This window comes from Theropithecus gelada, chromosome 14, assembly GCF_003255815.1.
Source record: "Theropithecus gelada isolate Dixy chromosome 14, Tgel_1.0, whole genome shotgun sequence".
In the NCBI taxonomy this organism is placed as follows: Eukaryota; Metazoa; Chordata; class Mammalia; order Primates; family Cercopithecidae; genus Theropithecus; species Theropithecus gelada.
In genome coordinates, this window is record NC_037682.1 from 63600641 (window position 1) to 63623781 (window position 23141).

Genomic DNA, 23141 nt, shown 5'->3' on the forward strand with positions numbered 1-23141 from the left:
GTTAAAGTGTCTTTGTTGATTGTTTTATTTTTATTTTATTGTATTGCATTTTTTTTTGAAACAGAGTCTCACTCTATCCAAGCTGGAGTGCAGTGGCGCGATCTTGGCTCACTGCAACTGCCGTCTCCCGGGTTCAAGTGATTCTTCTGCCTCAGCCTCCCAAGTAGCTGGGATTATAGGCATGCACCACCATGCCTGGCTAATTTTGTATTTTTTGTAGAGACGGGTTTTCACCATGTTCCCCAGGCTGTTCTCGAACTCCTGACCTCATGATCCGCCCACCTTGGCCTCCCAAAGTGTTGGGGTTACAGGTGTGAGCCAGCACGCCTGGCCAATTGTTTTATTTTTTTAGTACAACTTAGGAGGAGTGAATTTTTCTTCTAAATAAACCTGAATCATGCATTGAAAGCTTTGGGCCTCACAAAGGCAATGTTCCCAAAGCTCAAACACATTCACTTTGCTTGAATATTGATATTATCCTGTATTGAATTGATACTTCTTTTTTTTATTTACTTATTTTTATTTGTTTTTGAGACAGAGTCCTGCTCTGTCACCCAGGCTGGAGTGCAGTGGCGCGATCTAGGCTCACTGCAACCTCTCTCTCCTGGGTTCAAACGATTTTCCCACGTCAGCCTCCTGAGTAGCTGGGATTACAGGCACCCACCATCATGCCTGGCCAATTTTTTTTGTATTTTTGTAGCGACGGGGTTTCACCATGTTGGCCAGGCTCCTCTTGAACTCCTGACTTCAGGTGATCCTTCTGCCTCGGCCTCCCAAAGTAGTGGGGGATTGCAGGCGTGAGCCACCACGCCTGGCCTCTGAATTGATATTTCAAGGCTGAAATGTAATTAAGTAAATATGAAGACTTGTTAGCATATGTGAAAATGTTTTTTTTTAAAGTTATCCTACAAGTTAGGAGTCCTAAATATTAACTGAAAGGTTCACAACTTAGAGTCAGACTGCTTTGTGTTAAACACCCTTATAGAGGAAATTGAGAGTTACATTAAAAGTACAGTCCACTCATTCTTTTGTTTTCCTAGGTTTTGGCACAAATACCAGTGGGAATAGTATTTTTGGAAGTAAACCAGCACCTGGGACTCTTGGAACTGGGCTTGGTGCAGGATTTGGAACAGGTAAGAAACTGCTACCATGAGATCTAGGAAGTGACACAACTTGACTTTCTAGTTTCTGGAACATGAGAGATCTATTTGATTATATTACTGGAATTAAGAAGTCTACCTTTTCATTTTTCTAGTTGGGTTTATAAAACATTCCCAGCAGTTATGCTTTACCAGGCTTTAAAATATTGGCACATTTGTCTTAGAAGCTGTATGCTCCCTTTTCTACAAAGTATCCTCTGATAGTCCTGGTCTATTTGAGATTGTTAGTGTTTAGTATGAGAATTGTCATGAGGACATTAACTTTCAGTTTCCCCATGTTACTTTTGTAACAGGGATTTAAGGCCTTAAACTGTTTATCAAAGTAAGCCCTAATAGAAAGGCAGAGCAATAAGAGCACATGCTGATGTAATTCTCCTTTGCAAGGAGAATTTCATTTAGTTCGATTGTCATATAGACCAGTGTCACCCCTTTTCCCTGATTCCTACTGTTAACAACTATATTTCAGTGCCTTTGAAGATACCAGCCCTTCTACCTGCCTAGTTGTTTTTAAACAGTTGGAGGGCAATGATGGTCATAAGATATAAAATGTTTTCGCATGTACAGTAAAACGAGGTTGTTTAAACAGAGTTTAGCCTACTTTTTCAGTTCATTTGCCTGCAGGTGTGGTCAGTTAGTGTTAAACCATTTCCATAGTCTCTGCTTCCACTGTCCAGTTAATCTGTTTTTTTCCCTTCTATCATCTGAGCATTCATCTGTCATTTCCTTCTTTTTTTTTTTGTTTGTTTTTTGTTTTTTGTTTTGGAGATGGAGTCTTGCTCTGTAGTTCAGGCTGGAGTGCAGTGGTGCAGTCGCAGCTCACTGCAATCTCCGCCTCCCAGGTTGAAGCAATTCTCCTCCCTCAGCCTTCCTAGTAGCTGGGATTACAGGTGTACACCACCATGCTTCGCTAATCATTGTATTTTTAGTAGAGACGGGGTTTCACTATGTTGGTCAGGCTGCTCTTGAACTCCTGACCTCAGGTGGTCCTCCCTCCTCGGCCTCCAAAGTGCTGGGATTACAGGTGCAAGCCACTGTGCCTGGCTGTCATTTCCTTCTTAATGGAACCTCATTTTATACTATGAGCTGCTTTTGTGGTTTTTATTTTTATTTTTTTCAATTTTCCTTTTTTTTTTTTTCCAGATGGAGTCTTGCTCTGTCCCCCAGGCTGGAGTGCAGTGGCGTAATCCCGGCTCACTGCAACCTCCACCTCCCAAAGAGCTGGGACTACTGTTGCACGCCACCACGCCCAGCTAATTTTTGTGTTTTTAGTAGGGACAGGGTTTCACTGTGTTGGCCAGGCTGGTCTTGAACTCCTGAGTTCGTGATCCTCTTGCTTCAGCCTCCTTCAGTGCTGGGATTACAGGCATGAGCCACTGCGCCCAGCCTTCAGTTTTCTTTTTAAGATAAAAGGTGTTTTGCTTTGAGACAGGTTCTTGCTCTGTTGCCCAGGCTGGAGTGCATTGGCATGATCACAGCTCACTGCAGCCTCTACCTCCCGGGCTCAAACCATCCTGCCACCTCAGCCTCCCTAGTAATTGGGACAACAGATGCAAGCCACCATGCTCGGCTAATTTTTTAATATTTTGGAGAGATGAGGTTGGCCTGTTTTGCCCAGTCTGGTCTCAAACCCCTGGGCTGAAGCCATCCTCCTGCCTTGAGCTCTTAAAGTGCTGGAAATACAGGCATGAGTCAATGCTCCCTGCTTAAGATAAAAGATGTAAGTGCTGGTAAAAAGTTTTTAACAATTCAGAAGTTTCATGAAAAGCCCCGTCTTTTTCCACTGTGAAGTGATGAGGTTTGTTGGGCATGTATCTTGTCAGACCCCTTTCTGTGCATTTTTCGGACATGTTTACACACACACACACGTCTATACATACATGTCTTATATTTAGGGGTTAGGATTATATTCTTGTTTGTTTTTTGAGATGGAGTTTCGCTCTTGTTCCCCAGGCTGGAGTGCAGTGGTGCGATCTTGGCTCACCACAACCTCTGCCTCCCGGGTTCAAGTGATTCTCCTGCCTCAGCCTCCCGAGTAGCTGGGATTATAGGCATGCGCCTCCATGCCCAGCTAATTTTGTATTTTTAGTAGAGACGGGGTTTCTCCATGTTGGTCAGGCTGGTCTCAAACTCCCGACCTCAGGTGACCTCCCCCTGCCTTGGCCTCCCAAAGTGTTAGGATTACGGGTGTGAGCCACCATGCCCAGCCTAGGATTATATTTTTAAATGGAAACTATACCCTGTATGAGTGACTTTTAAGCCAAAGGCTGAGATGCATGAGTTGGTTATAATTAATATAGTTGCCTGCAATCAGCATTTTAAGAAAATGAAGTAGAATTAAAAATCAGTAGGCTGGGCCTAATGGGTTATGCTTGTAATCCCAGCACTTTGGGAGGCCTAGGCAGGATTGCTTGAGGTCAGGAGTTTAACATCATCTTGAGCAACATAGTAAGATACTATAAAAATAAATAAATAAAATAGATATGCATGGTGACATGTGCCTGTAGTCCTAGCTACTCAAGCAGCTGAATGAGATATGCTGTGGGAGGATCACTTGAGCCTGGGAGGTAGATGCTGCAGTGGGTTATAATCGTACCACTGTACCCCAGCCTGAGTAACAGAATGAGACTCTGTCTTTAAAAAAAAAAAAATCATTTGAAATATTAAGGTTAATATTCTTTTATGAAACTTTCAGTTGTGTTTGTGTTTATGTGTTTTGGATCTCAGTGTTTTTCATAGCATGTGCTGTAGTCGAAAATGTTTGAAAGCACTGTCTTACATAGTGTTATGTGACTTGTATTTTCATTTCACATAATACCAGTTTTTCTTTTGGTCAGTACATACAGATCAATCTCATTTTTAAAAACCCTATTTAGAGCTGGATGAGGTGGCTCATGCTTGTAATCCCAGGTCTTTGGGAGACTGAGGTGGGCGGATTGCTTGGGTAACATAGGGAGACCCTGTCTGTACTAAAAATGCAAAAAGTTAGCTGGGCTTGGTGGCTTGTCCCTGTAGTCCGAGCTACTCGGGAGGCTGAGGTGGGAGAATCACCTGAGCTTTGGAAGTCGAGACTGCAGTGAGCAGTGATCATTCCACTGCTCTCCACACAGGTTGATGGGAATGAGACTTTTTTCTCATTCCCCCCAAAATTTTTTAGTATTCCATTAAATACACACAATTTATACATATCATACATATACCTTTACTTATTTAACATTTCATCTATTGATGGACATTTGAGTTACTTAATAATGTTGGCAAAGCCCTCAGTGAAGATTTTTTGTTACATAATTTTCCATGTGTTAGTTTATTGTAGGATTGCTACATCAACTTGGAATTGCAGTGTTGGAAGATACGCATATTTCAGATTTTTTGGTTGGATTTACTAATTTGCCTTTCAAAAATAATACCAGTTTGTGTTGCTCACATTATATAAAATGTCCATGTTTCTGTATTTTCCATATTGTTGGGCTTTTTTGTCTTTGCATAAGTGATAGTAGAAATTGGTGAATTCCAATTTGTACTTCACTGATTACTGGCAAAGGTGAATATCTTTGTTTTTTTATTTACCATTTGAGTCAGTTCTCTGTTCAAAGTGTTGGATTACTGTTTCTTTTTTTCTGCACCTACTACTAACTTGAGATTCTTGTTAATTTACATTTTATTTATTTGTTTGTTTGTTTGTTTATTTATTTATTTATTTTGAGACTGAGTTTCTCTCGTTGCCCAGGCTGGAGTACAGTGGTGTGATCTCAGCTCACAGCAACCTCCACCTCCCAGGTTCAAGTGATTCTCCTGCCTCAGCCTCCTAAGTAGCTGGGATTATAGGCATGCGCCACTGCACCCGGCTCATTTTGCATTTTTTTAGTTAGAGATGAGGTTTCACCATGTTGGTCAGGCTGGTCTCGAACTCCTGGCCTCAAGTGATCCACCAGCCTCGGCCTCCCAAAGTGCTGGGATTACAGGCGTGAGCCACCGTGCCTGGCCTCTTAATTTATTTTTAAGGATGCTTTGCGTATCGTGGATATTAACTCTTTTTGGTTATATAATAGGTGTTTTTTTTTTAATGAAAATTCCCCATTATACCCCAGAAAGAATTTCATTTGAGCTTTTCAACTTATCCAACTTCTGCCACATAAATTTTGCAAGAATTTTAAAACTTAAAAGCTCTCATTTCATTGTACCGTGTGATCCCTAAACATATGCAGAATGTATCATTTGAAATCACATGTTTTCTTCCAACCCTGTAGGAAAAAATAGCTTTGGTACGGGCAAATTAAGGAAGGCTTTTCTTTTCTTTTTTGCTCAAATTCAAATTAACGAAGGCTTTTCTTTTTTTTAAATATTTTTTGTAATTTTAGTAGAGACGGAATTTCACCATGTTGGCCAGGCTAGTCTTGAACTACTGACCTCAGGTGATCCACCTGCCTCAGCCTCCCAGAGTGCTGGGTTTAGAGGTTTGAGCCACTGCACTGGGCTACAAGTTGTTTTGTGATTTTTGTTTTGTTTTAATTATTATACTTTATGTTCTAGGTTACATGTGCACAATGTGCAGGTTTGTTATATATGTATACATGTGCCATGTTGGTGTGCTGCACCCATTAACTCGTCATTTACATTAGGTGTATCTCCTAGTGCCATCCCTCCCCCCCGCCCACCGCAAGTTTTATTTTATTTTTTTCCAAGATGGACTCTTGCTCTTGCCTAGGCTGGAGTGCAGTGACGTGATCTCGGCTCACTGCAACCTCTGCCTCCCGGGTTCAAGCAGTTCTTCTACCTCAGCCTAATTTTTGTATTTTTAGTAGAAATGGAGTTTCACCATTTTGGCCAGGCTAGTCTGGAACTCTTGACCTCGTGATACCCCTGCTTCAGCCTCCCAAAGTACTGGGATTACAGTCATGAGCCACTGCACCCAGCCACAAGTTTTATTTTTATGTGATCAGAATTACTTTCTCTTTGGCTCCTGAATCTTGTAGGTTTTGATTAGCAATGTCTTCCCCCATATTCCAAGACTTTGTAACTCCTTTTCTGATGCTTTTGTCTCTTATTCCACAATAATGTAATATCCTAACATTTTATTTTAATATACTCTGTTTTCCTCCGACAGTTCTCTCTCACAACAAACAAACTGCATTTGTGTCGCTGTTGTATATTCCTTATACATGCCTCTCCTATAAACTAAAAGATGGATACAATCAATTAAGAATTTTACACCCACAACCTTAGCAGCAGTGTATCATGTAGGGAAATGAGAATTGTGAGTCACCAGGCACACACACTGTTGCAATTCCCTAATTATCACATCTGCTGAAGCAGGCCCTTGGCTTTGAGAGGAACATTTCCTGAGACTTGCATATAAACACCCACATTCCTGAACTCTGCATTTCATGGTTTAACAAACACCCACATTCCTGAACTCTGCATTTCATTGTTTAACAGGTAGACTAGCGCTGTAGCTTTCAGCTGTATTTTTGGGAGGCATTAGCTAAATGGGTGTTTCTCTGCAACTTCTTATTTTCAGTGATGGAGATTCAAACTCAAGCCTCCTGTAACATGGGCATTTGGGTACTTAATGATTAGTTGTAATATACAAATGTTAAATGTACAGATACATAAGATTTTTTTGTATGCTTAGATTTAAGAAACCAATCTTAGTATAAAAGGTTTTATACTGTCCCTTGGCATGTGATTTTCTCCTGCACTATGTGTTCAGACTAAGAAACATCCATTAATTCATGGACATAATCATTTCTTGTTTTATAGTGATATTAACTATCATTAGCACTATCAATTGCACACCATTGCCTTGGTTACTTATTAATAATAGTAAACCTTCGTTCTACAGATTTTCCTTGAAGTAATGGCTACATATAGTAAGGTTGATTGTAATACTAAGAGACACATAGAAAAATCTTTCTGGTGCTAATAGATGCCTCAGATCAATTTAATAAATTCTAACAATTTTGGAATGTCTCAAAAGGAAAATAACCATTTTCAATTTTTTCTTGATTTTCTGTGGAGTTTCTAAGGCCGCTATTACCATTTTGCCCCCCATATAGCTTCTTTATAACTGATACAGCTAATCATAAATGTAGCACAGTTTTCCTATCTTGACAAATTACCAAAACTTTATTATATCACACAACATCGCACTCAGAATGTCTCTCATATTCTGGACCATTAGTTCTTTCATTAAACAAAAAGCCGTTTGTGCATAAAACAAGGCAAATCTGGATAAAAATACCTATTTTTCCATTGATAAATTGCAATAGTCAGTAGTCATTTTATGATAATTCCTTTACAGACAACCCAAACCTCACAGTGCCTTGTTTTTTTTGTTGTTGTTGTTGTTTTTTGAGATGGAGTTTTGCTCTTGTTGCCCAGGCTGGAGTGCAATGGCGTGATCTCGGCTCACTGCAACCTCCACCTCCTGGGTTCAAGCGATTCTCCTGCTTCAGCCTTCCCGAGTAGATGGGATTATAGGCATGTGCCGCCACGCCCAGCTAATTTTGTATTTTTAGTAGAGACAGGGTTTCTCCATGTTTGTCAAGCTGGTCTCGAACTCCTGACCTTAGGTGATCTGCCCTCCTTGGCTTCCCAAAGTGCTAGGATTACAGGCGTGAGCCACCGCGCCCGGCCCACAGTGCCTTTTTTTATTCTTCTGTGGATTATTGAAATACAGTACAGTGATTTTAGACTGATTCGTCGGTCATCATCCAGGGATGCTGTAAAGGTGAGGGCAATACACATTTAGAGTAGAATTTTTCATCTATTTTATATATTTGAGTTTTACCTAAGTTTTTGTTTGGAGGCAAGGAGGTATTAGACTACCAGAAAATAAAAAATTCTGTAATTGGTGCTGTAAACTATTTCCTTTGATGAAGAAATATAATTTTAGTATTTCTTGGAGCTTACATTAATTACTAATGGTTTAGAACTTTAATATTGTTATTGCTACAATGTTGTCTTTTTTTTTTTTTTTTTTTTTTTTTTGAGACTAAGTTTCACTCTTGTTGCCCAGGCTGGAGGGCAATGGTATGATCTCAGCTCACCACAACCTCCGCCTGCTGGGTTCAAGTGATTCTCCTGCCTCAGCCTCCCAAGTAGTTGGGATTACAGGCATGCGCTGCCACACCCAGCTAATTTTTGTATTTTTAGTAGAGACGGGGTTTCTCCATGTTGGTCAGGCTGGTCTTGAACTCTTGACTTCAGGTGATCCACCTTTCTCGGCCTCCCAAAGTGTGGGATTACAGGTGTGAGGCACTGCGCCCGGCCCTGTTGTCTTAGTTTTAATGAGGTTGGACAGTCAGAGTAATTTGTTCAGTAGTCATCCTTACTGATTTATATTGTGCGCATTGTCTTGGTATAAACTTCCTGTTCTTTTTTGATTGTGATCTCAAAGCAGTTCCCATACAATATTTTTGACCTGCAAGTATTATATCTTTAAAGTGATTTTCCTGGTAAGTGATACTTGTTTCAAGGTGCAGTTGATATGTTAAAAAGAACTTCAGAAGCCATGCCTAGTGATGCATGCCTGTAGTCCCAGCTACTCTGGAGGCTGAGGTGGGAGGATTACTTGCGCCCAGGGCTCAGCCTGGGTGACATAATGAGATCTGGTCTCTTTCTCTCTTTTTTTTTTTAAAGGAACCTTAAATCTTATAAATTGCCAATAATTTTGGGGAAACATGTTGGGAAATTGAATGGATTTTTTTTTTTTCGATAATGCCAGTAACTTGTATTCACCATATTCTCCCCTATTTTACACTTCTAAAATCACCGCTGACAACAAGGATTCGCTAAGCAAAATTCAGCAATACAAGTTTCTGCAATGGGTTCCCTCTGATGAAAATGAGTTCTTAGTCCAGCCACTCTGGTTCGTGCTGAAATTTGAGTCTGTTTAGTAATCTCACCAGGAGATATTGAGCTTTTTGTAAAACAAGTTTGTCTAGATAAAGCAGTTTTCATGAAATGGTAAAATTGAAAGTGTTACATTGTATTAGTGAAAGACAATATGTTGGATTTAGTTTTTCTATAGTTCAGTCTCTAAGAAAGATGACATGATTGTGTTGAGTATTTTGATTTGCAAGTATTGAATTTTAAGAATAATTTTAAAAAATTCTTTGGAAATCTGTTCTGCTGTAGAGAGGCAGTTAAGAGGCCTGGTTGTCAAGTACACCTAGGTTTGAACCCCATTTCTATCATTTATAACATTGTGGCATCATGCTAATTACTAAACCCTAAGTTTTCTCCTCTGTTAAATGGGAATAATAGTTTCTACATCAGACATACCAGCTAATTTTGATGAGCATATAGTATGTACCTGATCTCTTCTAAATGCTTTATGAATGTTTATTCATTTTAATTTTAAGATAAATGTCTAAGCTATATGTTGCTTCATGTTATAGTTGAGGAAACTGAAGCACAGAGAGATTTTAGTATTTTTTTTTTTTTTTTTGAGTCGGAGTCTCCCGCTGTCGCCCAGGCTGGAGTGCAGTGGCGCAATCTCGGCTCACTGCAAGCTCCGCCTCCCGGGTTCACGCCATTCTCCTGCCTCAGCCTCCTGAGTAGCTGGGACTACAGGCGCCCACCACCGCGCCCGGCTAATTTTTTTTTGTATTTTTAGTAGAGACGGGGTTTCACTGTGGTCTCGATCTCCTGACCTTGTGATCCGCCCGCCTCGGCCTCCCAAAGTGCTGGGATTACAGGCGTGAGCCACAGCGCCCGGCCGAGATTTTAGTATTTTACCTGTGATGTGTATAACGTACTGACCCAGTGCTTGACCTGAAGTAGCACTTACCATATTCACCCCTTTGTTGAAATGAGTGGTCATTATGAAGTTTCCAAATGTATTGTATTTTTAAGTAACTGACCTCTGGCACAACACTGAAAGGATCTTCTGTGGTGCTTTTTTCTTTCCTCTTGTCTCCGTAGCTCTTGGTGCTGGACAGGCATCTTTGTTTGGGAACAACCAACCTAAGATTGGAGGGCCTCTTGGTACAGGAGCCTTTGGGGCCCCTGGATTTAATACTACGACAGCCACTTTGGGCTTTGGAGCCCCCCAGGCCCCAGTAGGTAAGTGTCAGTCACTTTAGAAGGCTTTTCTTAATTTTTTGCTAATACTTGCTGACCTGATTTTCCATCCTACCCCGTCCCATTCCTAGCAAGGCATTACATACATGCATGTCATTAAACAATTGTGTAATAAAGAAGGGCTTATTAATAGATCCTGGCCTACTCTGCTTTCCCTGCTCCTAGGCCTCCTCTCTCAAAGAAACCACTTTGTTAGCTCTTTTTAATTCATCTGATATATAATTTAATTGATATCTCTAAATGTGCTTATATTGCTGTGTTTTGGTTTATTAAATCTAAGTAAATTTAACCTGTTATGGTAAATGAGAATTTAGCTCATGTATCACCTCTGCTTTATTTACTTCTTCCAATATAATTATGTTTACTAAATTTACTATATTTCCTAAATTTAGTTTTATCTATTGAAGTGTTTTTCTTTCATTTTTTTGAAAAGGAATCTTGCACTGTTGCCCAAGCTAGAGTGCAATGGCGTGATCTCAGCTCACTACAACCTCCACCTCCTGGGTTCAAGCGATTCTTCTGCCTCAGCTTCCCAAGTAGCTGGGATTACAGGTGCACACCACCACGCCCAGCTAATTTTTTTTTTGTATCTTGAGCAGATACGAGGTTTCACCATGTTGGCCAGGCTGGCCTCGAATTCCTGACCTCGTGATTCACCCACCTTGGCCTCCCAGTGTGCTAGGATTACAGGTGTAAGCCACCGCGCCCAGCCTGAGGTGTTTTTCATACTTCATTCATTTGAATACTCCTTCCGAACTTTGGAAGTGTCCACTTACCACTTTATTATTTATTTTGAACTTAAGGAAATTAACTTACTTTTTTTTTTTTGAGATGGAGTTTTGCTCTGTCGCCCAGGCTGGAATGCAGTGGCTCGATCTTGGCTCACTGCAAGCTCCACCTCCTGGATTCACGCCATTCTCCTGCCTCAGCCTCTTGAGTAGCTGGGACTACAGGCGCCCGCCACCATGCCCGGCTAATTTTTTTGTATTTTTAATAGAGACAGGATTTCACCATGTTAGCCAGGATGGTCTCGATCTCCTGACCTCGTGATCTGCCCACCTCGGCCTCCCAAAGTGCTGGGATTACAGGCATGAGTCACTGCGCTTGGCTGAAATTAACTTACTTTTTTTTTTTTTTTGAGACGGAGTCTCGCTCTGTCGCCCAGGCTGGGGTGCAGTGGCCGGATCTCAGCTCACTGCAAGCTCCGCCTCCCGGGTTTATGCCATTCTCCTGCTTCAGCCTCCCGAGTAGCTGGGACCACAGGCGCCTGCCACCTCGCCCAGCTAGTTTTTTTTTTCGTATTTTTTAGTAGAGACGGGGTTTCACCATGTTAGCCAGGATGGTCTCGATCTCCTGACCTCGTGATCCGCCCGTCTCGGCCTCCTAAAGTGCTGGGATTACAGGCTTGAGCCACCGCGCCTGGCCTAACTTACTTTTTAATTTAAATAGCTTTTTAAGGAAAATTATGGGTCAGATACGGTGGCTCACGCCTGTAATCCCAACACTTTGGGAGGCCGAGGCGGGTGGATCACGAGGTCAGGAGTTTGAGACCAGCCTGGCCAACATGGTGAAATCTCGTATCTACTAAAAATTCAAAAATCAACCGGGCATGGTGGTGCCTGCCTGTAATCCCAGATACTCAGGAGGCTGAGACAGGAGAATCGCTTGAACCCGGGAGGTGGAGGTTGCAGTGAGCCGAGATCGCGCCACTACACTCCAGCCTGCGTGATAGAGTGGGAGTCCGTCTCAACAAAAAGAAAAAGGAAAAGAAAATTATGTTCTACAGGAAGTGAAAAACTGGTTGTCACCTGGCATAAATAGAGTAACTGAGATAAATAGAATAGATAGCTGTTTCTGTACCACTAAATTATCTCCCATACTGTCGTGATACATGTGTCACGTTTTGAGACCTTTGCAAATTTAAGCTACATACTTCATATTTTTCTTATTCTGTCAACAAGGTGCTAGTGTTTTTTGAGTCTTCTTTGTCAAATGAGGATATTAGTACCCTTCCCTTTGCTTTTATTACCCTTATTTGTTTTCTTATCTTTTTTTTTTTTTTTTGGAGACAGAGTCTCTGTCCCCTAGGCTGGAGTGCAGTTGTATAATCTCGGTTCACTGCAACCTCTGCCTCCCAGATTCAAGCAATTCTCCTGCCTCAGCTTCCTGAGTAGCTGGGATTACAGGTGCCTGCAACCAATCTTTAATGCTTGGTAGTCCTTTTCATTCCTATTTAAGATTAAAAATAGGCTGGACACGGTGGCTCATGACTGTAATCCCAGCACTTTGGGAGGCTGAGGTGGGCAGATTGCTTGAGGTCAAGCGTTTGAGACCAGCCGGCCAACATGGTAAAACCCCATGTCAACCACAAATAGAAAAACTGGCTGGGCATGGTGGCACATGCATGTAATCTCAGCTGCTCTGGAGGCTGAGGCGGGAGAATCACTTGAACCTGGGAGGCAGAAGTTGCACTAAGCTGACATCATGCCACTACACTCCAGCCTGGGCGACAGTGTGAAACTCTGTCTACAAAAAAATATATATATATATTTTATATATATATATGTATTTATATTTAAAAGCTCACTGGCAACTTTTTGTATGTGAGTAGGGCTCGTTTACCAGTAGGTTTTACTTTAGAGTGAGTAATCTAGAAACCAACTATGATCAGACACAGGGTCCTCTAAATGTTAGAATGTCAAATTCTTAGCTCTGGGATGGTATCAGTAACCACAGTAGTTGCCCTTCTCCTTTTTGTGTGTTTACTTAGAGAGAGGCATACTTTGACCTGTGTATTGAGCACCAGTGATTAGGAGGATGGCAATATGTAGTTTTCTATATAAACTTCATTTATCTTTTTTTTTTGAGACAGAGTCTTGCTCTCTGTCCCAGACTGGAGTGTAGTGGTGTGATCTCGATCTTGGCTCACTGTAACCTTCGCCTCCCAGGTTCAATTGATTCTGTTTCCTCAGCCTCTTGAGTAGCTGGGATTGCAGGCCCATGTCACCACACCTGGCTATTTTTTGTATTTTCAGTAGAGATTGGGTTTCACCATATTGGCTACGCTGGTCTTGAACTCCTGACCTCCAGCAATCCTCTCGCCTCAGCCTCCCAATTTGCTGGGATTACAGGTGTGAGCCACCACGTCTGGCTTAGACTTTCCATTAATTCTTTCCTCTTCCTGGTTTCAATTTTACTTCATCAAACCTGGTATTCCCAAGTCCCTAGACATCTGGGATTCTCCAAGGTAGATATGCATCATTTGATCATACCGGTAGACCCTTGGACAATATGAGGGTTAGGGGTGCTGACCCCCACACAGTTGAAAATTTGCAAATAATCTTTGATTCCCAGGCTTTACTGACAGCATAAACAGTTAATACACATTATGTATATTATGTATATTATATGTAGTACGTACTATATTCTTACTATAAAGTAAGCTAAAGAAAGAATATATTATTAAGAAAATCATGAGGGGGAGGAACGGGTTGGTCTTGCTCTCTCAGGGATGGCAGAGGAGGAAATCCACACGTAAGTGGATCAACACAGTTCAAACTTGTGTTGTTCAAGGGTCAGCTGTAATTGCTGTTGAGTGTACTCTAAACTATAGGTTTCTGTATCCTGCTTGATCAGTCCTCTGTCCACATCTTTCCCCTAGAAATTTGTCAGATTTTCTCATGTGTTCATTTGCCACCTTCCCATTTTCTGTCATTATGGGTTTATATATATACATTTTAATATTTTTTAGCCATAGATTTTAATAAGGTCTTTGGAGAGAGAGGAGGTGACTTCGAGTTTTCATTGATCTCTGTGCGAACTTTATACTTAGCTTTATCATTAAAAATAGGCTGGGCGCGGTGCCTCACGCCTGTAATCCCAGCACTTTGGGAGGCCAAGGCGGGTGGATCACCTGAGGTCAGGAGTTCGACCAGACTGGCCAACATGGTGAAATCCCATCTCTACTAAAAATACAAAAATCAGCCTGGCGTGGCGGCAGTCCCCTATAATCCCAGCTACTTGCAAGGCCGAGGCAGGAGAATTGCCTTATCCGGGAGATGGAGGTTGCAGTGAGCCAAGATTGCGCCACTGCACTCCAGCCTGGGTGACACAGCGAGACTCCGTCTCAAAAAAATAATTACGTTTTAATTTTATTTTTTTCTCATTTTTCATTGGTTTTAGTAGAAGGAAGTAGTATAAATTATTGTTAATAGTGCCATTTTTACTTATATAGCTTTCTGACTAGTTTTTAATGATCCATCTCTTTTTCCAAAGTTCCTGACACAATAATTTAGTTAGTATTAAAGTTGTGTGTCTTAACATTACTGCCCATTTAAAGATAATTGTATTTACTTTTAGAATGTACATCTTTGTACCACGGAATCTTAGTTGAAAGTACTTTAGAACTATGTGAGTCTAGCTTGTCTTAAAAAAACCTCAGGTATGGTGGCTTCCTTATAGGCAGTACAGTCTGTTGTTCTGTTCTGGTTGTTTAGAAACCAAATCCTGCCTCCATAGGGTTTCCACCCAGTGGTTCTACTGTTATTTCTTAAAGCTAAGCAAAACCAGTCTAGTATAATGTCTTTTCTTTCTTTCTTCCTTTCTTTCTTTCTTTCTTTTTTTTTTTTGAGGGGAGTCTCACTCTGTCACCCAGGCTGGAGTGCAGTGGCGCGATCTTGGCTCACTGCAGCCTCCACCTCCGGGTTCAGGCAATTCTCCTATCTCAGCCTCCTGAGTAGCTGGGACTACAGGTACGCATCACCATGCCCGGCTAATTCTTGTATTTTTAGTAGAGATCCCATTTGGCGAGGCTATTCATGAACTCCTGACCTGAAGTAATCTGCTCACCTCAACTTCCCAAAGTGCTGGGATTATAGGTGTGAGCCACCATGCCTTGCCCTAGTATAATTTATTTGTGGTAACCCACTGGCATTTTTCTGGATAAAGTATCATCAGATTCTTGTGTTTCATCAGAAGACTTGGTTTGTATACTTTTCCCAATCCCTTTAATTATTTGGTTATGATTTAGTTTTTTGTAATCTTTTCTTTCGAAATTTTTTCAGAATTTGTTCTTTGGAAAATTTTCAAATTATTTTGACCAAGCTTGAATGCAATACCAGTAGTTGCTTAAGTAGTGCTTGTTTGTTTTCTTGTTTTAGCTAATCTATCAAGATACTCTCTTACCTGTGTCTTTAAATACTACAGTTAACACAAAATTTGTATTTATTCATACAAATACACACTCATATACTTTCTTGTGTTTGGATTTGTTAAAGGAAGTTTTTGGTTTTTTTTTTTTTTTTTGAGCACACCCAGGTAGAGTGATTTGTGTTTGTTAAATGATGAGATCAACTAAGACAGGTCAGTTTCCTATATGAGTAATTGCCTGTCCAGTAACAAAATGACCAGTGAGGTTTGCAGTTCTATAAAATGTTTCTTGAGTCTGCTTGCATAGTCCCCAAAATAACAGTATGCTGTTAATCTGTAGTACTGTGTACCCCTAAAAAAAATGCTTTTCTTTATTTTTTGGTCTTAAATTGGATTTAGGAACTTTCTCAATATAGATGATTTACTTTGTGCTCTTAAAATTGACATCTCTTGGTTTGAAATCCTGAGCAAACTTGTCCTGTCTTATTAGATATCAACATGAACTTATGATATTTTAGTATTTATTGAATACATCAATTTTAAGAAACCTTTGACTAATGTGGATATACTTCGTTTTCATTAATTTAGCTATAGCAGCCCATTCTGGGTTTTTTTGTTTTGTTTTTTTGTTTTGTTTTTTAACTGCTTTTGTTCTCCATACTGCCTCTCCCCACTCCCTACAACCTTGTGAGACTTTTCAGAATGTTTTATGTCACTCCTTTACTGTGGATTATTGTATTATATTTTGGCAGTAACTTTATTTGTAAATGTTTATAAGGGAAAAAGGTAGCATTTTTGCCTGTAAAATGACTTTAGTATGATTTGAGTTTTGAGCAGTATTTTTGGAAAGAGATTTTTATCTTGCAAAAAGATTTCTCCTTCAGTCGGGGTATACTGTAGTGGTTTTGCTTTTTTTCTTATTGTTTTACTTGTTACAATGGTAGATCGTGAATAGTCTTCTTTGTTACTTATGTCTGTTCCCTACATTCTCTGCAATTGATAACAGAAGTTCTTATACTTTGAGAGAAAATTAGACTTAGTGATTTCTTTTTTCTTTCAGTTTATATTATTTGAATGTTAAATAAATTATAAACTTAGAAGGATAACCTAACCGTTTTCTTCAGGAAGACACCTAGATTGGGGGGCGGGGGAAACCACATTTTTTTTTGTATGCTGCCTTCCTCTGTAGCCTTAATGTACATAATATTTTTATTCTGGAAATTTTACTTAATGAATCAAAGGTAATTATTATTTTTAATAACTACATAACCTATGATGATGTGTCCTGATCTTTACAACTTTTTTTGTTTGTTTGAGACAAAGTCTCACTCTTTCACCCAGGCTGGAGTGCAGTGGCGCAATCTCGGCTCACTGCAACCTCCACTTCCTGGGTTCCAGCTGGGATTATAGGTGTGCACCCTCATGCCCAGCTAATTTTTTGTGTTTTTAGTAGAGGTGGGGTTCCCTGTATTGGCCAGGTTGGTCTCGAACTCCTGACCTCAAGTGATCTGCTCACCACGGCCTCCCAAAGTGCTGGGATTACAAACGTGAGCTACCGCACCCAGCCTACAACTATTAATGTTGGATACATAGGTTGTTTCCATATCTTGACTGTTATATGTAATATGCACTGAATGCTTAGGAATTTTTTTAAATTTTCTTTCTAGTTTAATTAAGTCCTTGAGTTAAATTTTCATGATTAAAAGTATGAGGTTAAAAAATAGAGGCCAGGTGTGGTGGCTGACGCCTGTAATCCCAGCATTTTGGGAGGCCAAGGTGGGCAGATAGCTCAAGTTCAGGAGTTCAAGACTAGCCAAGGCAACACAGCAAAACCTCATCTCTTAAAAAAAAACCCACTCCCGCCCCCCCGCCCCCCCGCCCCCCCGCCCCCCCCCACACACACAGAGAAAATTCACTGTTGTTGGCATGGTGACTCACCCCTGTAGTCCCAGCTACTCGGGAGTCTGAGGTTAGAGGATCACTGGAGCCCAGAGGCAGAGGTTGCAGCAAGCCAAGATCATGCCACTACACTCCAGCCTGGGGGTGTGTGTGTGTGTGCGCGCGCCCACACACACACACACACACACACAGTACTTGCCCTGTTGTATATTGTCATATTATTTCCTTTAGACAATTACATACACATACACACGCATGCACACACACGTGCACACACACACACAGTACTTGCCCTGTATACTGTCATATTATTGCCTTTAGACAAACCCGTCTATATGTCTCTAGAAGTCAAAGACTATGGCTTTTTATGCAGCTATTTCAGTGATAGGTATGCATAAAATATTTCATCAGGGTTTAAATTTTCCTTTCTTTGATTAGTAGTGACAGTGAACACTGTGTAAGTGAATTTATGTGAGTACTGTATCTTATGAAATACCTCTTCCTAAATTTTACCTATTAGCTTATTTGATTCTTGATTTTCTTTACAGTTTGCTCTACACACATTCTGCCCCAATGATACCATTGATCTGAACATTTTGAAGACCATTTCTTCAAAAAGAATACTGAGCTCTGTGTTACAAGTGCATCGTATCCTTGCATTTATATATAATTTTGTTTTCTTTTTTTAAAAAAGCTTTGACAGATCCAAATGCTTCTGCTGCCCAGCAGGCTGTTCTCCAGCAGCACATCAATAGTCTAACATACTCACCTTTTGGAGACTCTCCTCTCTTCCGGAATCCCATGTCAGACCCTAAGAAGAAGGAAGAGGTAAATTTAAGGATACTTCTGCAAAATATCGTATCAAAGAAAGAGAAACTGAATGTGCAGAATGTAATTTTTTGCATGTATATATTAAGGGATTAAGCAAAGCTAGGCATAATTAATTTTTTAAGACATTATTTCACTCAGCCGGTAGTAAATTATTTTTGCTGTATCTGGACGGTGTTGTAACAGTGAAATGACCACTACACTGAAGATCAGGCCCTGAAATAAGGCAGATATTAATATTCTCATTTTTAATTAAAACAATTTTAAGTTTTTTTCTTTCTGAGATGATGTCTTGCTGGTGTCGAACTCCTAGAAGCAAACCTCCTGCCTCAGTCTCCCAACATGCTGGGATTACAGGTATAAGACACCATGCCCAGCCCTATTGTCATTTTATAAATAAGCAAACTAAGGCTTAGAGAGGCTGACTTTCCTCAAATCATAATGCTCTTAAGTGGCATAACCAAAATCTTAACCTCTTGATTTTTACATAGTTTTGTGTTTAATCTCTTAAAACTCTAGTGTAAAAACATGATCTTTTACTCACATGGTGTTAAAAGTGTAGTCTTTGGTCTGTTTGGTCCATGTTTTACCACTAATCATCTGTGAGACATTGGAAAATGAGAAAGTCATTTTGCCTCCGTAAATTTGTTTCTTCTGTAAAATGGGGACAGTAATAGTGTTCAATGTTGAGAGCCAAATGAGATAATGCACACCAGGATCATAGTAAATTGCTCAATATACAGAAACTATTTTTCAATCACTTATATCATTACATGTATCCCTCAGCTTTTTATTTTCTGTTTTTTTGTTTTGTTTTGTTTGGTTTGGTTTTTGGTTTGTTTTTTTTTTTAAGAAATGGGATCTACCCAGCGCCATGGCTCATGCCTGTAATCCCAGCTCTTTGGGAGTCTGAGGCGGGTGGATCCCCTGAGTTCAGAAGTTCTAGACCAGCCTGGTCAACACGGTGAAACCCCGTCTCCACTAAATATGCAAAAATTATCTGGGCATGGTGGTGGGCACCTGTAATCACAGCTACTTGGGAGGCGGGATAATTGCTTGAACCTGGGAGGCAGAGGTTGCAGTGAGCCAAGATTGTGCCATTGCACTCCAGCCTGGGCAACAAGAGCAAAACTTGGTTTCAAAAAAAAGAAATGGGATCTTACTATGTTCTTAAATTTTATCCTGTAAACTAGATATGAGAAGCAAGATAAGAATATGAAAGTACCTTTTAAAGTGACATGTAAATGATTAGACGAAAATTATTTATGCAGCCTAATTTTAGGTGGCTGAATATGTGTAAGGCATTGTGTTATTAAGTGCTGAGGATACAAAATGAAAATAAACAAGAATTTATTAAGGTTGCTAACCAGTGACAAAGACCAGACAGACAAGCACTTAAATTTACACTGGTTCAGTAGAGTATATGTGATAATAGAAGAGTGTCTGTGGGCCGGGCGCGGTGGCTCAAGCCTGTAATCCCAGCACTTTGGGAGGCCGAGACGGGCGGATCACGAGGTCAGGAGATCGAGACCATCCTGGCTAACACGGTGAAACCCCGTCTCTACTAAAAAATACAAAAAACTAGCCAGGCGAGGTGGTGGGCACCTGTAGTCCCAGCTACTCGGGAGGCTGAGGCAGGAGAATGGCGGGAACCCGGGAGGCGGAGCTTGCAGTGAGCTGAGATCTGGCCACAGTACTCCAGCCTGGGCGACAGAGCGAGATTCCGTCTCAAAAAAAAAAAAAAAAAAAAGAGTGTCTGTCAATGACGAATGGATAAACAAAATGTTTTATATCTATATGATGGAATATTCAGCCATAAATAGGAGTAAAGTACTGATACATGTTATAACATAAATGAACCTTGAAAACGTAAGTGAAGGCCGGGCACGATGGGCATGGTAGCTCATGTCTTTAATCCCAGCACTTTGGGAGGCTGAGGTGGGCAGATCACCTGAGGTCAGGAGTTCGAGACCAGCCTGACCAACATGGTGAAGCCCCATCTCTACTAAAAAGAAAAATACAAAATTAGCCAGGCATGGTGGCACATGCCCATAATCCCAGCTACTTGTGTGGCTGAGGCAGGAGAATCACTTGAACCTGGGAGGTGGAGATTGCAGTGAGCCGAGATTGCACCATTGTACTCCAGCCCGGACAACAAGAGGGAAACTCCATCTCAAAACAAAAAGAAAGAAAATGTTAAGTGAAAGGAGCCAGGCACAAAAAGTCATATGATTTGATTTATATGCTATACCCAGAATAGGCAAATCCATAGAGAAAGAAAGCAGATTCATAGTTGCAAAGGAAAAGGGAAGAAATTGAGAGGAACTGAGTTTCTTTTTGAAGTCATCAAAGTTTTCAGGAATCAAATAGTGGTGATGGTTGTACAACCTTGTAAATATATTAAAAACTATTGAAGTAGATGCGTTAAAATGGTGAATTCTGTGTCACATGAGTTTTAAGATAAAATTTAAAATATAATAGTGAAAAGATCATAGATGCTTGGATGAATTTGATAAGGCTTTGTTTTCAGAAGAGGAACATTTAACTTTTTTGTGTGGGTATGTAGGACTTGGCAAGTCTAGGTTAAGCATTCCAAACAAAGACAGAATTGTGAAAGATCACAACAATCTGGGAATAACAAAGATTCATTGTTAAGTGTAAACAGGTTGCACTGGGAAGAGAAGAATAAATTGTGACAGGCGAGATATGCTAGACGTTGTTATTTGAAGTGGTTATGTAATCTCATTTATACTGTTAGGAAAACAAATGTAGAACATCCTCAGGATGCTGTATGATATTGTAGAGATGCCATTTGAAGCACCCTGAAATTTAGTTGTGTGTCCTCCACTAACTTGTAGTTTCCTCAGTAATCAGAGGAAGTAACTTTATTTTTATTTCTGGTACCCAGAGTTTGACTTAATGTTTAATTATTAATGTTTACTAAAAGATGAATAAACACAAGCTAGTATCTGTCCTTTTTTTCCCAGAGCGATTTGGATTTCACAGAAGTTGAATATTAATTCATGACAGAGTCTCAGTTTTTCTTGAAGCATAAGATTTTTGGTTTAATTGAAAAGTGATGACTGTGGCTTAGGATTTTTTTGATACCGTGTTTTCATCAAATGAACATACTGTTTTTCAAAGCAGAATAATTGCAAGATGAACTATAGAACGAAGAGAATATTAATATGTTGTATTAGTACATTTTAATTTACAAAACTTTTTTTCAGATTCGTTATCTTTGGTTTTTTTTGGAGAAAGAATCTCGCTCTGTCACCCAGGCTGGAGTGCAGTGGTGTGATCTCAGCTTACTGCAACCTCCACCTCTTGGGTTCAAGCGATTCCCATGCCTCAGCCTCCCCAGTAGCTGGGATTACAGGTGCACACCACCACTGTCTGGCTAACAGATTCATTATCTTGATTAGATTTTTTAAAATGTCAGACGAATCATTTTAATTAGGGGCTGGAAAGATGAGTACAAATCAATTCTAGAACGATAAAGACAGTTCTGTTAGTATTCACACATACATACAGATAGTGCATCCCAAATCCAAAATGCTCCAAAATCCAAAACTTTGAGCACTGACGTGACATTCAAAGGAAATGCTCATTGGGACATTTTGGATTTTCACATTTGGGATACTCAGCTGGTAAGTGTAATGCAAATATTTCAAAATACAAAAAAATCCAAAATACTTCTAGTCCCAAGCATTTTGGATGAGGGATACTCAACACGTACAAAGTTAGGTGTTAACATCCTTGTTTTATGGGAGCAAGTGAATGGCAAAGATGAGGGTTGAAATCTGGTCTTGTGGGCCGGGCGCGGTGGCTCAAGCCTGTAATCCCAGCACTTTGGGAGGCCGAGGCGGGCGGATCACGAGGTCAGGAGATCGAGACCATCCTGGCTAACATGGTGAAACCCCGTCTCTACTAAAAATACAAAAAACTAGCCAGGCGTGGTGGCGGGCGCCTGTAGTCCCAGCTACTCGGAGGCTGAGGCGGGAGAATGGCCTGAACCTGGGAGGCGGAGCTTGCAGTGAGCCGAGATCGGGCCACTGCACTCCAGCCTGGGTGACACAGCGCGAGACTCCGTCTCAAAAAAAAAAAAAAAAAAAAAAGAAATCTGGTCTTGTGATTTTTAAGGCCAGTGCAATACATTTAAAGTAAAGTAAAAATTTCCTTGATGCTTTTGTTTTTCAGAGATTGAAACCAACAAATCCAGCAGCCCAGAAGGCTCTTACTACACCTACTCATTATAAATTGACGCCCCGCCCTGCCACTAGAGTCCGGCCAAAGGCTTTACAAACAACAGGCACAGCGAAGTCACATCTTTTTGATGGGCTGGATGACGATGAACCATCCCTAGCCAATGGAGCATTCATGCCCAAGTGAGTTTATTTTTGTTAACAGAAATTAAGTATGAAATACTGATATAAACTAAGTATGAAACAATATACAGTTATTTATTTAAATATATTACAGATGTAATACAGTCCACTTTGTTTGTTTTTGTTTTTGAGACAGAGTCTTACTCTCTCGCCCAGGCTGGAGTGCAATGGCATGATCTTTGCTTATTGCAACCTTTGGCTCCTAGGTTCAAATGATTTTCCTGCCTCAGCCTCCTGAGTAGCTGGGATTACAGGCGTGTGCCATCACGCCTGGCTAATTTTGTATTTTTAGTAGAAGCGGGGTTTCACCATGTTGGCCAGGCTGGTCTTGAAACCCTGACCTCATGTGATCTGCCGGCTGGCCTCCCAAAGTGCTGGGATTATAGTGCCGAGCCACTGTGCCCAGCCAGTCCACTTTTTTATAATTTGAAAAATACAGAACATCACAGAGAAGAATAAGAGTCCCCCGATCATTCCCAGGGATAACTCATAGTTAGCATAAAAATATTTTGATAAATATGCCTCTTATTTTACATATTCATGATTTTGTTTTGGTTTTGAATAACTAGGGTTTTTTTGGTTGTTGTTTTTAAAAGTTCAGGTCTCCCAGGCTGGAATGCAGTGACTGCAG

At 40.5% G+C, this 23141-nt stretch overlaps 1 protein-coding gene across 4 annotated transcripts in view; it reads left to right on the plus strand.

Moving 5' to 3' along the window:
* NUP98 (nucleoporin 98) overlaps positions 1-23141 on the plus strand; it is a 130901-nt gene that overhangs the window by 46165 nt on the left and 61595 nt on the right. For all 4 annotated transcript variants that reach the window (XM_025358533.1, XM_025358535.1, XM_025358532.1 and 1 more), the window contains exons 11-14: positions 1041-1133; positions 10089-10229; positions 17989-18122; positions 22323-22510. In XM_025358533.1, the coding sequence (XP_025214318.1) occupies positions 1041-1133; positions 10089-10229; positions 17989-18122; positions 22323-22510 (556 nt within the window). The remainder of the gene's footprint in view (positions 1-1040; positions 1134-10088; positions 10230-17988; positions 18123-22322; positions 22511-23141) is intronic.